This window comes from Taudactylus pleione, unplaced genomic scaffold (assembly GCF_031769625.1).
Source record: "Taudactylus pleione unplaced genomic scaffold, aTauple2 ptg000171l, whole genome shotgun sequence".
Taxonomy (NCBI): Eukaryota; Metazoa; Chordata; class Amphibia; order Anura; family Myobatrachidae; genus Taudactylus; species Taudactylus pleione.
The window spans coordinates 1,564,853-1,580,506 of NW_028284573.1; the positions used below are offsets into that span (position 1 = coordinate 1,564,853).

A 15,654-nucleotide genomic window follows, 5' to 3' on the forward strand; every position below is an offset into this window, starting at 1 on the left:
TCCTGAACACCTGAAAAAGCTTTTCCTTACACATGTGTATAGCGGGAGGGGAAGATTGTATCCATTGTTGTAATATACACTTCCTCGCCACGGCCGAGAGAATTAGAAGTAACCTGCGACAACCCAATGACACTGTACAGGTTGTTGTGATAATGCCAAAAAATGGCCCATTCTGGGGTCAGCAGTAAAATATGTACTAATTCCGATAACTTGAAGCCAAAATACTTTTATAAAAGAGCAATCCCAAAAACACAGATAAAGGGAAGCATCTGGTCTCTTACATTTTGGACAAGCGGATGATGGGGAAAATATAAATGGCTACGAGAGGGAGAAAAATATCCTCTATCAAACATTTCCTGATATGTTGTAGCAGACAAGACTGGAATGGAGTATAAAAGAGCATTTAGAATCTTTGATTCCCCCGGGTAACCCTTTCCATATCTGGTGGCAATGCCCACTTCTTCGGCCCTTTTGGTCAGAAGTGATTCGCCTTTCAGCTTTAATTCTTGGTGAACCGGTTCCTATAGATCCCCTGTTCTGGTTATTCCATTTGTCATCCGGAACCCTCTCGAGGTACAAGAGGTCTTTATTATGTCACTTGAATAACACAGCGAAGGCTGTTATCCCGGTAAGATGGCGTTCCTCCTCTCCTCCCACGGTTGCTGATTGGTTCACGAGATTGGACTTATATATGGAAATGGACAATTTGATAACCTCCGCTGATGGCGATTGCGAATCCTTCAGGGATAGTTGGTCCTGCTGGATGGACTTTAAGGACTCTGTGTCCTATAGAACCATTCTCTCTAGCCAACCTACACCTGTATGAGTTATATCTATTTCCTGCCTAGACCCTATGTGACGTAACGATATACACGTTTAAAAATTGTATCAGCCTTGTCTTTCATTTTTACTCCAATCATGCAGCAACTCTTTTTCTTTTCTCTCTTTTTTTTTTTTTTCTTCTATTCCTCCCTTTTTTCTCTCTTTGGATGCTTTGGTATCTTCCCCTCCCCCCCCTTTTTTTTTTTTTTACCCATTTGTTTCGTCTTTCCCCAAAATATTATAGTCTCTAGTTAAATGTCCCAATATTTAATATCTATATTTTCGATTATAGAGGTTCTCTTTCTTTTATTATGATCAGGAATCTTGTTTTTTTTTTCTCGGATTTGATTGAACTTTTATTTTGCAAGTTCATTCCAGATTATTAATTTGGAAATTGTTTTTCTTTTGTTTGTATTGATTTATGTCTGTATTGACTTGATATTATTCAATAAAACAATTTGCAATATAGAATCTTTGATTCACTAAAATCAGGAAAATGTTTCAGCCAACGTGTTATTACAGTGTCATAATGACCACTGTAATATGGTACCCTAAGTATTTTATAAACCAAGGAGATGACACCCCTAGACCCAATAGAGGAGAGTCATATCCAGTTGATTCATCCAATCTATAGGGGAAAGGAACGTAACCACCTTAGAGGTATAACGCTGCGCCTGCAAAAATAATAAGTTATGAGAATGCAAAAAGGGGAGAAGAGTCTGAGCCTGAGAAAAAGACAGTGGGCGATGTGAGGACAGATCTGTAAGCTGATGAACTGTACTAAGACCATTGGAGGCCCAGAATGTATCATCAGAGGAGGCCAAACATGTAACAAGCTGGCATTACCACACAGAGGGACAAATAAGGAGTAAGAGGTATTTAGGTACCATTTGTTATGTATAGTGTGCCAGGCTGACCATGCAGACATTAATAACGGATTGTCTAATACATCCACAGGTAAATCAAACTTATTTAGATGTAAGAAGCACATTAAGTCCATATTTGTTAGGAGGGATTTCTCTATCACATAGTTAGTACATAAGTTAGAACATAAAATCCAATCCTTGATGTGTGTGAAAATAGCCGTATAATTATACAGTGCCTTACTTGGGAATTAGTGCCCGATTCAGACCCGCTCGCTAGTTGCGTTCGCATGCAATGAATGTATGCAAATTCGCAAATTGCACGGCAAGGCATTAGCATGCCCACTATGTCTTGGCGTGCGGTCGCGTTGTGTATGCAGACGCCCACCAGCCTGTCTTAAGACGCACACTTATGCACGTCATCTCCAAGAGGTGTATGAAATCATCGGTAACATTGAGTACCATCGGGAGCGAGCGCAGCACTTGTGGTTGACTATTCCCTACTGCAATCACTGCAGTAGGGAATCAGTATGTAAAACAACCATGTGACGTATACTATGACGCTGCGTCTTAATTATGCACGTCTCTGAAATGGCGTCAAGACGCTCAGGCACGCCTGCGTTCGCACCACCACTCCCCCGTTTCCTTCAACCAACCCCTGTCACCACCCACAAACGGCCTCTCCTGTCACTCATTCTGGCGAGGTGGCTATGCGCAGCGAGTGCTTCGCGATCGCATGGACTGGTTCATGCACGGGCACTGTGATGCGTACTCATGCGCAGAATGCAAACATCGGCTGACTGTGTGCGAATGCATCCTAGCGGGCGGGTCTGAATCGGGCCCTTATTTCCTACCTCCAATCTAATGCGCTGTAACAATTGTAAACTGAGTCGAGGTTTCTTTTTCTTCCAAATAAATTGCCGTATACAAGTCATGGATATTCTTGGAAAAGGCGGATCCCCAGATAAGTCTCCGCCCATTGTAAACCACCAAAGTTTAGACTCTCTCTACGAAGTGAGGTATTAATGGCCATCGCAAGTGAGTCTTGATTTAGAAGGGAGATGGGTCTATAGGAATTAATAGAGTCTGGCTCTTTGTTGGGTTTTAATAAAAGAATTGTGTAAGCATTATTAAAAGTAGGGATGTGCGCCGGACCATTTTTGCCATATTTGATTCTAATTCATTGTCCGGATTTGGATTTGTCAATCTGTGGTGACTGGCTTTGGATTTGGAGTTTTTACAAAATTTTTTCAAAAATAGCTAAAATCACATAAATTGGGCTTTTTTTTCCCATAGAATTTCCAGTCATTTACAGTCAATTGAGCTGACTGGTTACCAAGCGTCAGAGCAGCGGCGCAGTGGCACTGACACCACAGTTTAAAGCACATCTATGAAGCAATGCCACACAGCAGTGGCAGAAATGAAAGGTAGTGCAAGATGGAATTGTCCTTGGGCCCTCCAACCCACCCTTATGTTGGATATTAAGAAGGACATGCACACTTTAACAAGCCAAGCATTTCAGTGACAGGGAATGCCACTTTGTGGCTGAAGTGCTTGGTTTGTTTGGGCCCCCACAATAAAAGCTACCAACTGGCTAAAGGCAACAGCTCTACAGTGGCAAATTGTCACCATCGTTGCCATCCTCACCCTTATCAGTGTGTACATTATCCAATTCCTCACACAATATTAATTCATCCCCGCTGGAATCCACCATTACAGAAGTATCTGTACTGTGACGTGATTGGCGGGAAAGGTTTTCCTCATAAAATTTCCAGTTCATTTTAATGAACATAATTTTTTTCTACATTTTGTGGAAGTAGCCTCCTATGTCGTTCTCTCACAAGGTTCCTGGCTGTACTGAAATCTCTCTCCGAGTACACAATGGAGGGTGGGCAGCTTAAGTAATGCATAGCCAGTTTATACAATGATCTTCAAATTGCCTTTTTTTTCTTCCAATATTCAAAGGGACTCTGTGACATGTCTACTTGTACGGTGTCCTGAAAATAATCCTCCACCATTCTTTGGATGGTAATCGTATTAGATGGAGTTATGGTAGAGGTGTCACTGGTGTTGGGCAATTCTTTTAGACCCGACCAGATGTCAAAATATTGACTTGACTTATCTGCATCATCACTGGGTCTTTTGGGAAAGAAATTTTTTTGTGGCTGCTGCTGGAGAAACTGAAGGAGGAGACATCATCGTAGTGCCATGTGTCACTTCAGCTGCCAGCTTGCTCACCAGGAGCGCTTTGGATCTTTTAAGATCTGGGTCAGTTGTAAAGAAAGAAACAGCATATGACTTAAACCTAGGATCAAGCATGGTTGCTAAAATATAATGATCAGATTTCAAGATCTTGGCCACCCATGGATCCTGGCAAAGCGAATAAAAGATTTGATCTATCAGTCCAGAATACTTTGCAGAATCACTTTGTTTAATTTCCTCCTTCAATTTCACCAGCTGATTTTCCAAAAGCCTAATCAGGAGAAGCACCTTACTCAAGCTAGCAGTGTCAGCACTCACTTCACATTTGGCAACTTCAAATGGTTTGAGCACCTTGCACAAGACAGAAAGTACACTCCACTGTGCTGGGCTAAGGTACATTCCCCCTCCTCTCCCAATGTCATGGCTTGTCGTACAGCTATGGATGGATTTTTGCTGCTCCTCCATCCGCTGAACCCCGTGGCTGGCTGGCAACTTTCAGCCTGGGGGGGGAAACACAAGCAAGTGGCCCAGCAAATGCAATTTTAAAAATGGGCATGACAATAATGTTGGGGGTGTGGTTTGCATAAAATCAGGTCAATTTAAGGCTGTTTATTATGGTGGGCAGATATTTAATAAAAGAAAAAGGCTTAGACTGTGCTAAGGTCACAGTGGAAATAGGGGCCTCTTCATGGTGAGGTGTTATCCAGCTATGGTCACTACCGTCCGCCTGTGTCTAGCCGCCGGTCCGCCCTTGCCTCTGCTTAAGCCTCTCGCTGACAATTACAAAGTGACCAACGGCTTGTGTGTGTAGCATCTAATAATGACTGTCCAGCCGGACACTGGCCCACAGCATTCAGCCTGCTCCATATCCTTCAGGTAACTTCCTGTGCTCTGGTGTCTCGCAGTCACATGGGAAAGCTGTACGGTCAGGTGGCCCTCTCCAGTTTGTGTGGATTGGGCTGCTGGAGACATGTAGCGGGAGCCCTGAGTTGAGCAGCTGCGCCCGCCCCTTTGTTCCACCTTCCCATTCTGCTTCATCCCACAGTGTGTCTGCTGCGGAAAATGCGGGGCGCAATTCATCAATTTCAAAATGGGCAGCGTGCATCTCACAATTAACAAAACAGTAATAAAAATACCTAGTGGGAACATATATATATATATATATATATAGTCCAGTATCAAGATGGCACTCACAATACAACTCATCTCATGCCTGGGGCATGAGATGAGCCAACAAAATAAGATATTCACATATACAGTACAAAGAAAACACTGGCCCCTATTGGGAACTGACCCCAACTTTGGTAATATAGGCCAGAAACCTCCTTTGCCAACTATACGGAGGGGTCCAAATGTAAAAGATCTTTCATACAGAACAAATATGCCGGTTAGAGAAACGCAAGCGGCAAATTGTCTGATGGCCAAAAAGGGCTGTTTCCAATGCCTAGGATGTACAACGTGTAGGTCCCTGATCACAGGACAGTCTTTCCCACACCCACATAGTGGTAAAAGGATTAGTCTGAGATATCGCTTGACCTGTCAAATGGACCATGTCATCTATTTGTTACAGTGCCCATGTGGTCTGATGTATGTGGATAAGACAACACGGACTTTTCGGGAGCGCATGACACAGCATCGTACATCTATTTGTTAGGTTTATACCAATAATGGATCGGATAAACCGGTAGCTACACATTTTTTTTTACAGATGGGTTACCAAGTATCTGCTGGATATATGATAATCGATTGGATACCACCACCTAGGAGAGGTGGCGACAGGGGTCTTATGTTGCTTAAGAGAGAGGCAAGATGGATCCATCAATTAGACACAGTAGCCCCAAAGGGATTAAATGAACAAATCCATCTGAATATTTTTTTGCAATAAGGTATGATGGACTATTGTTAATCTGCCCATGGCCAATCAGTGGGAAGAAAGATATATCTGGACTTTTGTTTTCTAAATAATGTTTTTCCACACAATAATGTCTAGATAGATGTCTAAGGATGCCTGATAGTTTTTGTATTTTTGTGAATATGTAAATGTTTTTGTCTTTGTATGTAGGGATTGTTGTTTGTCTATTACCCCCTTTCTCTTTGTAGCAGGTTGGCTAGGTGATCGCTACATAACTATAGATAGCAGTGGATGCTGCATAGCTGCTCTATTGTCCCACTGACCATTTTAAGTATATTGCTAACTAGTGGTGATTCTATTGGGTGGTCTGTGATATAGGGTTAGTCCCTGATCATATTTCCTGCTTGCGTTCCACATTAATACCTCTGGTTTGGTTTTCACTACACAACCGGATGTTTATAGATTTCTATGTATATTATAGTTAAAGGCGGGTTACTAATTAGGTGACTATTAGGCTATGTCCCTAAATGAGTAAAGCTGAAGTTAGCATGTCTAAGTGAGGACTAACACCCTGGCATTGCCTATATCTGGGTTGTAGCTCAGTGGCTATTGGAGGTAAGCGCTTGTTGCTAAGCAGTGATATGGATGACCCTGCCCTCTAGCGTAGTGTATGGTGTGACGCGGCCGGGAGTTTAGCTTGGCTTGGGTCGCCTCGGATACAGGCACTTCCGGCTTTACGGCTGGAGCTGACCGGAGGTGAACCTGACCGAGACACGGGTGTCTGGCTGTAATGCTTCCCGGGAGGAGGCCGCTGCGTCTGTGGTGTACACGAAGGTCAGTTAAGGTAAAGGTTTAAGGATAAGATACCTGCTTACAGTTTACTAGAGGTTTCTATGGTTATGACGTCACTCCCGGTGGTGTGCCATGTGTAGTGTATATTTGTCTTATTTGCTACTAATATTTTAGGGGGGTATGTGCATTAGTGGTGTAGGAAAACAGCAGCATATACACTGATGGGTCCTATCTTGAGAAAGATCACGTTTGGTGACCGAAACGTCCACTATGACTGTACCTTATGTCTTCTTTGTGAGTAATAAAAGTTCTTTCTAAATGAAGTAGTCCCTGGTAAGTGCTTTCAACTTCTCTTTGGACTATGTATATATATATGTATGTGTGGCACCCCACCAACACCCTGTCTTCCTACCCACGCTGATGTGCCTCTATGAAAATGTAAAATATTAATGTGACTCCTGCCATTGTCTAATATAGGCCATGATTTAACTGGTTTCATTAAGGTTCAGGGACGATTTGCACTGCCCCCTCAGTGGTGGTGGACGTTAGGGGACCAGTGAGTACTGTAGCAGGCTCAAGGATTTGAACTAGAGGAAAATGGCAGTTGGTGTGGGCAGTTGGTGTGGGCAGTTGGTGTGGGCAGTTGGTGAGGTAGCTGGACAGGAGAAGGGGCTGCGCTGCCTTGATGATTACCTGAGGGCTGCGGCCGTACTCCGGGACAAGCAGCGGAGGTCTCTGAGGTGGGGAACATCCAATGGGACCAAGCTGTGTCATCCGGGGAGGTTCCTGAGAGCAATAAGACTAAGAGGGGTGTGTCAGACGACCCCTAAGGGAGTGCCTCAGGCGGAGCTGCGGAAATAGAGAGAGACCGAGCTTGTAAAGGAGCCGGAGGGTGAGAGCTGATACTGGAGGGGTCAGAAGCTGCTGCACCCTCCCACACAGACACTCAGTGACATTAGCGCCTATTAACTGGAGGCCTATAGTTGTCCACCATTACATATGCACAGCAGTCCCTTCAGAGATAAGCGTGGGGTTTATAGACTGCATTCATAATAGTAAGAGTAACCCCCTGATACTGCATATTGGAGGTGAGGTACAACAGTTACCAGCAGTGTTAGGGCAACACTTCCCTGCCAGCACTTGTAATACTTCCTCTATGATCTAAGGTTGCTAAGCAGGGAAGGAAGTGACTGTAATACCAACACCATCGCAGCAGGATCATTTACAGAGGATTACAGTGTTGCATTAAATACAGACAAGTACTGTAGCTGGAGCAGTTTATGAACTGTTCTTCATATCCCGGGCAACGAAGGGTGCACCATATTAACTATTTCAGCGCTGAACTAGCATTGTATGAGACATGTAAAGTGCAGTAGTGTGAGGAAAATGTTTTCCTAAAAAGGTGTATAGAAAAGTAACACAAGTTTGCAAATGTATTCTTGATGTAACCTTATCCATTTATCATACTCACGTGAGGTTTTTGTATATAATTTAGAGATGTTAGGGGAATTGCAAAATTAGTCATTTGTTAATTGCCACTAGAGCATACTTACCCATTTATAGTTTGCAGGTTCGAAGTCCAGAATTCACTAGTGATCTACAGGATCCTGAAAAATAAAATAAGAGTTTTAATGTGTGTGTTACTGTCTACTGAAATGCATTGTTGATATATGAATATTGCCAAGTGTTTCTTTGTTCTTGCAAAGTATAATGAACATAAAAAAGGATTCACTATTGCCATCTTTACTGCTATACTATATTGTATGATTACATTGTGAATAAACCCGTAGTATAGGGTATCACATATGTCTGCGTGTGTGTGTATTAATATGTATGTATGTGCATGTGTGTGTATGTGTGTATATATATATGTATGTATGCGTGTGTGTGTATTAGTATGTATGTATGTGCATGTGTGTGTGTATGTGTGTATATATATATATATATATATATAGTTCTCAAAGTGTGCTGGTATGCAACGGTATGACATACCGGCACTTCAGTCAAGCAATTATTATTTTTTTTTTCCAGTTTGCTGGGGGTGGGGTGTAGCTTGAGCTCTGGCATGTCAGTCAGGGTAAACTTTGTCAGCCGGTTTTCAGGCTTACAAGTCATTTACCGAAGCCAGTTAAGATGCGATTGCTGCCTAAGAGCCGCTGGCTATTTCTTTGCTGCCCACAATTAGTTACTACCTGAGGTAGCCAACCACAGCAGATGCTGCATGAAGGAAGGAGTCAGTCAGGAGCCGGGGCAGGTGCCAATCAGCAGCCGGCAGCGGGAGGCTGCTGATTGGCCAAAGGACATGCTGCAGGAAGCTGTACGGAGGAGTCGGGCAGGGGGCAGAGCGATGCTCCTGCTCGATGCTGTTCTTGATGCCCGGGAGATGGAAGCGAGGAGGCGGAGTGCGTTATGTGCAGCTCTGCTGCTGAACACCCGTCTGGCTGCATTCCCATGTTGTGGGGTACGGCTCTGGTGACAGCACCCGACTGCTACATGTACAGTAGCAGTATGTGTGAGAGGGAGCAGATGCGACAGGGAGCAAGACGTCCATGATGCTGCTCTAGTCCCAGCACTCCCAGTCATGTGTGTTTGGGAACAAGAGCAGCATATGTGGCTGTAATCTGCTCCACAGGCAGGGGCATTTCTAGAGAGGAGGGGGCCCATTTGCAGTCTCCGAGATGGGCCCCCTCCTCTCTGCCCGGAGGTTGACAGCGCACTGAGCTGTGCGTGGCCAGCGCCAGAGTTATAGACTCTGGGCACTAGAGTGTGCCCAGAGTCTATAGTGTATGCACAGGTCACCGGGAAAATGGCCACGGCGGCCATTTTCCCTGTACTGTGCATGCACAAATGATGGGAAAATGGCCACCGCGGCTATTTTCCAGTCGTTTTACAGCGCCAGACCCCATGCCGATGTTGGACTTCGGAGAGGTAAGTATTATTATGGGAGCAGGGTGTGCGGTGTGGATCCCCCCTGGACCCAGGGGCCCGTGTTCCCTGCCCACCCTGCACCCATTATAGATACGCCCCAGTTCACAGGTGTCCTTACACTGCTGCGGTCAGAGCTTGCACATAAAGGGCCTACATCAGCTTCTGGTGGACAGAGACCAAAGAAAGTAGTCATCATGTTACAAAACCACCACCATACAGCTAAAGGTACCATGAGCCTGAAAGATTTGTCATGACTTAGAGAGGGATGCTACCAGAGTGAGAAAAAAGGCTAGCGTGTCATGTTGACATTCCCCTTGGAGATGTGTGGCCACGCCCATTTTTTTGTTCAAGCGCCATCACGCACGCTCATATTTATACTAACCACTTTGAAATATTCCATACCCCCACTTCAAAATTCCCACTTTGACCACTGTATGTGTATATATGGGCCTCATTTACTAACGAGCTTTATCACCAAAACAAGTAATACATTTCACTGTGTATGATAAATGTTGCTCCAGCCAATCAGCTCCCAACTGTCATTTTTCTAACAGGTGACAGTTGGGGGCTGATTGGCTGGAGCACCATTTATCATACACAGTGACATTTATCACTCGTTTTGGTGATAAAACTTGTTAATAAGTGGGGGCCTATATACGCCCCACCCCACCTTCCACTTACTTGCGGGCCTACTGCTTAGGAACACGCTTTTATCAACATAAGCTCTCTTCCATGCTAGTTCTGGCATTCATATCTGTAGCGCTGTCTGTTTTGCCTATTACTGCATCCTTTTTCTTACGCTCTGATAACTGTAATGTATAGATTCTGTATATGTGGAGTGTGGTCCCCATCCAACCCTGACCCGTCCTTCCCCTGGTTTTCTTATGTAACCCCCCCCTTTTTTTTATATATTTCTGTGTTATTTTAATATTGTTAAAAAAAACATAGTAAATTGTGTACAGGATAGTGACATAAAGAGAGTGTCCGGCTGTGTATTCAGTATATGCCTAATTCCTAGGTTGGAATCTGAAGTGTATGTTACTGATATGTTACTAATAACTTATATTCCTATGTTGGAGTGTAATGTGTGTGCTAATAGTATAGGAACTATACCCTGTAATGATCACCTATATTTATGGGGTATTGGGGGAGATGTACTAAGCTCAGAAAAGTGATAAACTGCAGAGTGATAACCACCAGCCACTCAGCTCCCAACTGTCATGTTACAGGCTGTGTTTGAAAATGATAATTGGGAGCTGATTGGCTGATCGTCATCACTCTCCAGTTAATCATTTTGCAGAGCTTAGTACATCTGGCCCATTGATTGAAAAGAGTGACATAAAAATTACACATTGCCGTCTAAGAGCTCAGTGCGTGTCCTGGGAGGCTAGGGCAGCTTTGCCAGCCCCCTACCCAAAATTTACTATGGTGCTTGGCAATGCCTGATCCACTTTACAGCATGCAGACATGTGACATTGGGACAAAATAAGCCCGCCTCCATCTACAGAGCTCCACCCACTTGGTTAAAAAATTGCTCCTTTCTGGATGTGTGAATTGTGGGAGGTGGGAGGTCTGCTATTCTGCCCCTGCGTACCCCTAACTTAGGGCCATATTCAATTAGGTGCAAAAAGTCTGGGCTTTTCGCATGCCGGACTTTTCGCACCACATCGGAGGTTTAACAGGGGATAAAGTATCATGTGTGTGCCCAGCGGAAAGGTAAGTGGCAAAAAGTCCTGTGAATTTTCGGGAATTCATCCTGGCATTCCCCTAAAGATGTCCTGACACGGGGGATCACTATGGGTACCCGCGATGTTGCCTGCTGAAGGTAATTGGGGTTGTTTAATAGCCGCGGCAGGTGCATAAATGTGCCTGTGAAGAACTAGTGAAGAATAACACTTAGCTTTTTTTTTGCTAAAAATAACTATGCCCATCAAATTTGGGGTACAAGAAAATGGGTGTAAGCATATTTTTAAGTCCCTAAAGTTATTTTTTTTAATTCTTCAAAAATGGACCTGTCGCTACCAGCCTCATTCTTGAAAACACCTGCCGCATACTTGGGAACCCCCCCGGGATCAATTTAGCTAGTTTAGAAGTTTGTCCCCCAAATTTATTTTTTTTACCCCACAATTACAGTACCTTTTTTGGGGTATCCTGAGGACTTTTTTAAAATTTTTTTACACAGAATACTTTTATGGGACTCTCCCAGGGGTGCAGGCTATTTTTTTTAAGGCTGCACCCCTAAACCCCAATTCTTCACTTTTTTCCACCATGTATTACATGGAGAAAAGTTATCCCCATTTTTTAACTATGCGAAAAGTCTTTAAAATTTAATACGGGGATAATTGAAACAGGCAAAAATGTCATCATCCGTCTCTTCCTCAAATTAAATACGGCCCATAGTCTGATACTTTATTTTCTGCATGTATGGCTGCTGCTAATGTCTGTGCGATGACATCACAGTGGTCTTATGATGTCACAATGAGTGGTAAGCCAGGGCAGCACACTAGAGTGTATGCGGTTTCCTGGTGCCTCTTAGAGTGAGAAGCGATTGCTGGAGCTGGTTGTGTTTTATTGGAGAGTGTATTGGTAGTTATAGGTTATAGTTTTTATAGTTTTATTTTCCTTAGTGTTAAGCTTAGATAGTGTTTAGTTATATTAGGTTTGTTTATAAGTATTATTTATAGTTTAGTTTAGGATTTAGCATTTAGACTAGTATATAGTATAGTTATTTAGTTTACGATTTAGCATTTAGAATAGTATTTAGTATAGTTATTTAGTTAGGAGTTAGCATTTTAGTATAGTTATTTAGTTTAGGATTTAGTATTTAGATTAGTATAGTAGTAGGACAGGAGTTAGGCCGGCACATTAGGGAGCAGCCATGAGCTGTTTCCGCTTCAGCATATTCCGCCGATGCTTCCGAAGAGAGGTAAGTGCTCGGTTATTGTTATTTGTGGTACTTTGTTATTTGCACAATTAGGGTTTTTCATGGATCTCAAAAGCGGGTGGGTCTTACCTGAAAGTGGGCGTGTTTGGGCATAGGTGGCGGCGTTTTGTCCCAGTTTAGTAGGCCTAAATGTCAGGAGGTGTCTGTGCCCAAATCTGACTAAGCTAAGAGGTCATTTATTATTATTTATAGTATTGCTGGTTCTCAGTGGCCGCAAATCATAGTCGTTACATATGAGCTGGCATGGTTGTTCTAGTCCAGGGAGTACACCATGCAGCCTTCCAGCTGTTGTGGAACTACACATCCCAGCATGTCATGCCACAGTGTAGCTATTAGGGAATACTGAAACTATGGCAGGGCATGCTGGGATGTGTAGTCCCACAACACCTGCAGGGCCACATGTTGAAAGCCCCTGTTAGTCTATGAAAACCCCACCTCATGTACCCTTATGCCTGTAACATGGGGCACTGATGAGTACCTGCCATTCTGTACCATACTGCTTGTACCTAACAAGGAAAAGGGCCTCAGTATAATGACTGTTATATCATTCATGCTGTAAATACATTTATTAGTTGCTTATAATAATATGGGGAAACTTGTATATTAGTCGCCCTGTAAATATATCAGTGACTACAGTGTTATGTAATAGTGGTGATAATGATGATGATAAGCTGGAGGTAATTACTCTATCTTGCTGCATTTCATTATATTGGTCTTTCATATAAATTAATAGAGATTTGTGTTTTACACTTTTCTTTCTGCTCCATTGTAAGTAAATATGACTTTCCCTTTGTGTTACTGTATTACTGGATACATAAATGATGTTCCTGCCTGTGATTCCAGCAGTAGAATACAGAAAATTTACATTATGCCCATTACTTGGCATTTGGCGAGACCATTACTGCTGTAGCAGGGCGTTGTGCCACCCTGTGCTGGCCCCACCCCCAATCATGTGCTGTCATGATGTCACACTGAGGGGGGGTTGCTCTCCCTAGGAATTACAGCACTATCTGGAGCATCTTAGATTGCTCCAGGCAGCTCTACAGGCTACAGGGTGCATCTGCATTAGCGTTACTGGCTGCAGATGGCCATTCCAGGCACCCCCGCAAACCAAGTGCAGATGCCATGGGGCAGCCACAGTACCGCCCCATGGAGCTGCCCCCTGGGAGACAGTACCACTCGCACACCACTAGGTATGGCCCTGGAGACCATCATTAAACCTCCCATCGTCTGAGGATTGACCAGTGCGTGAATCATTGACAATAAAACATACTCAATTGAAATAAAGACACAGAGACTTGTATTTGGCAGAATTGTTAGCTATTTTATTTAATTAACAGATAATGAATTAATTACTAAAATTAATTAAATTAATTTAAATATGGTGGCAAAGAAAGAACGGCTATCAACAGCCCAAGCCTAACACTATAAACACTATAAACACTATAAAGACAGGAACAAAAGAGGCTGACTCCGCCTCCAACAAACTCTAATATCCCTGCTAAAACCTACAATCCTAAGAACCCATAGGCCCTAATTATCACATGATTCCCCACACTGGTCTGCCCCCAGCCTAGGAAGTTTAACCCTCTCCACTCCTATACAGTCATTTCGTTTATCATCTAAATGTACACAGAAGTGGTTAGTGCAGCCTGGGTGAGCTCCGCATAGAAAGCAGTGACACATGTTTATAATGGATGCTGGGCAGAAGAGGACGTTCCTTATGTATAGTGATATAATCACACTTGTCTGCCTGCTCTGATAGTAACATAAAATGGATTTTTATTATGTACAATATATCTGAATGTCCTACAAGAGCTGGAGATACGGAATACTTTCACTAGTTTATTTATTAGACTTTTTTCTTTGTGCAAGAAAAAAAAGACTGGTCTCCATGGGGTCCCCTGAGCTAATGGACATACTTCTGCCACTATAAAGCTGCTTCTTGGCTGTTCCCAACAGCATAGGCCAGGGGTAAGCAACATGCTGCACTACTGTGGTACTATACATCCCAGCATGCCCTGCCACAGTTTAGGATGCCCTAACAGCAAATCTGTGGCAAAGTATGCTGGGATGTGTAGTTTCATAGCTGCTGGCATACAAGGCCAGCACTAACATTAGACAGCCGCCTAAGGGCGCCAGTCTCTGGAGGCGGCCACTGAGTCCACAAAAAAAAATGAATGACATAATTTGTGGCTGAGTGGCATATAATGAATTTGTGGCACAGCTGTGTGGCATATTATGAAATCGCAGCAGTGTTACATTATGTCATGTTAGCATAAGGAACATTATGATTTTGGTGCTCTAGTGTGTGTAATATTCTATATAGTATATATGAATGTGGGACACTGCTGTGTGCAATACTCTATATAGTATATATGAATGTGGGACACTGCTGTGTGCAATACTCTATATAGTATATATGAATGTGGGACACTGCTGTGTGCAATACTCTATATAGTATATATGAATGTGGGACACTGCTGTGTGCAATATTCTATATAGTATATATGGATGTGGGACACTGCTGTGTGCAATATTCTATATAGTATATATGAATGTGGGACACTGCTGTGTGCAATACTCTATATAGTATATATGAATGTGGGACACTGCTGTGTGCAATACTCTATATAGTATATATGAATGTGGGACACTGCTGTGTGCAATATTCTATATAGTATATATGAATGTGGGACACTGCTCTGTGCAATACTCTATATAGTATATATGAATGTGGGACACTGCTGTGTGCAATATTGTATATAGTATATATGAATGTGGGACACTGCTGTGTGCAATATTCTATATAGTTGGGCAGCACAGATGGTGTAATGGTAGCATTACTGCCTCACAGCACTGTGGTCGTTGGTTCGATACCCACTACGGCCCTAACTGTGTGGAGTTTGTATATTCTCCCTGTGCTTGCATGGGTTTCCTCCGGGTACTCCGGTTTCCTCCGGGTACTCCGGTTTCCTCCCACACTCCAAAAATATACTGGTAGGTTAATTGACTCCTAACAAAATTACCCCTAGTGTGTGTATGTGTGTGTGTGCGCATGTGGTAGGGAATATAGATTGTAAGCTCCACTGGGCAGGGACGGATGATAATGGCCGAATATTCTCTGTAAAGCGCTGCGGAATATGTGTGCGCTATATAAATAACTGGTAATAATAATAATAATAATAATAATAGTATATATGAATGTGGGACACTGCTGTGTGCAATACTCTATATAGTATATGAATGTG

The 15,654-nt window shown here is 43.1% G+C and overlaps 1 protein-coding gene across 1 annotated transcript in view; it reads left to right on the forward strand.

Moving 5' to 3' along the window:
- The window catches only part of LOC148521282 (membrane-associated guanylate kinase, WW and PDZ domain-containing protein 3-like), a 199,005-nt gene that overhangs the window by 100,510 nt on the left and 82,841 nt on the right, over nucleotides 1-15,654 (forward strand). Inside the window, exon 17 of the mRNA XM_088475401.1 lies at nucleotides 528-573. Within this exon, the coding sequence (XP_088331527.1) occupies nucleotides 528-573 (46 nt within the window). The remainder of the gene's footprint in view (nucleotides 1-527; nucleotides 574-15,654) is intronic.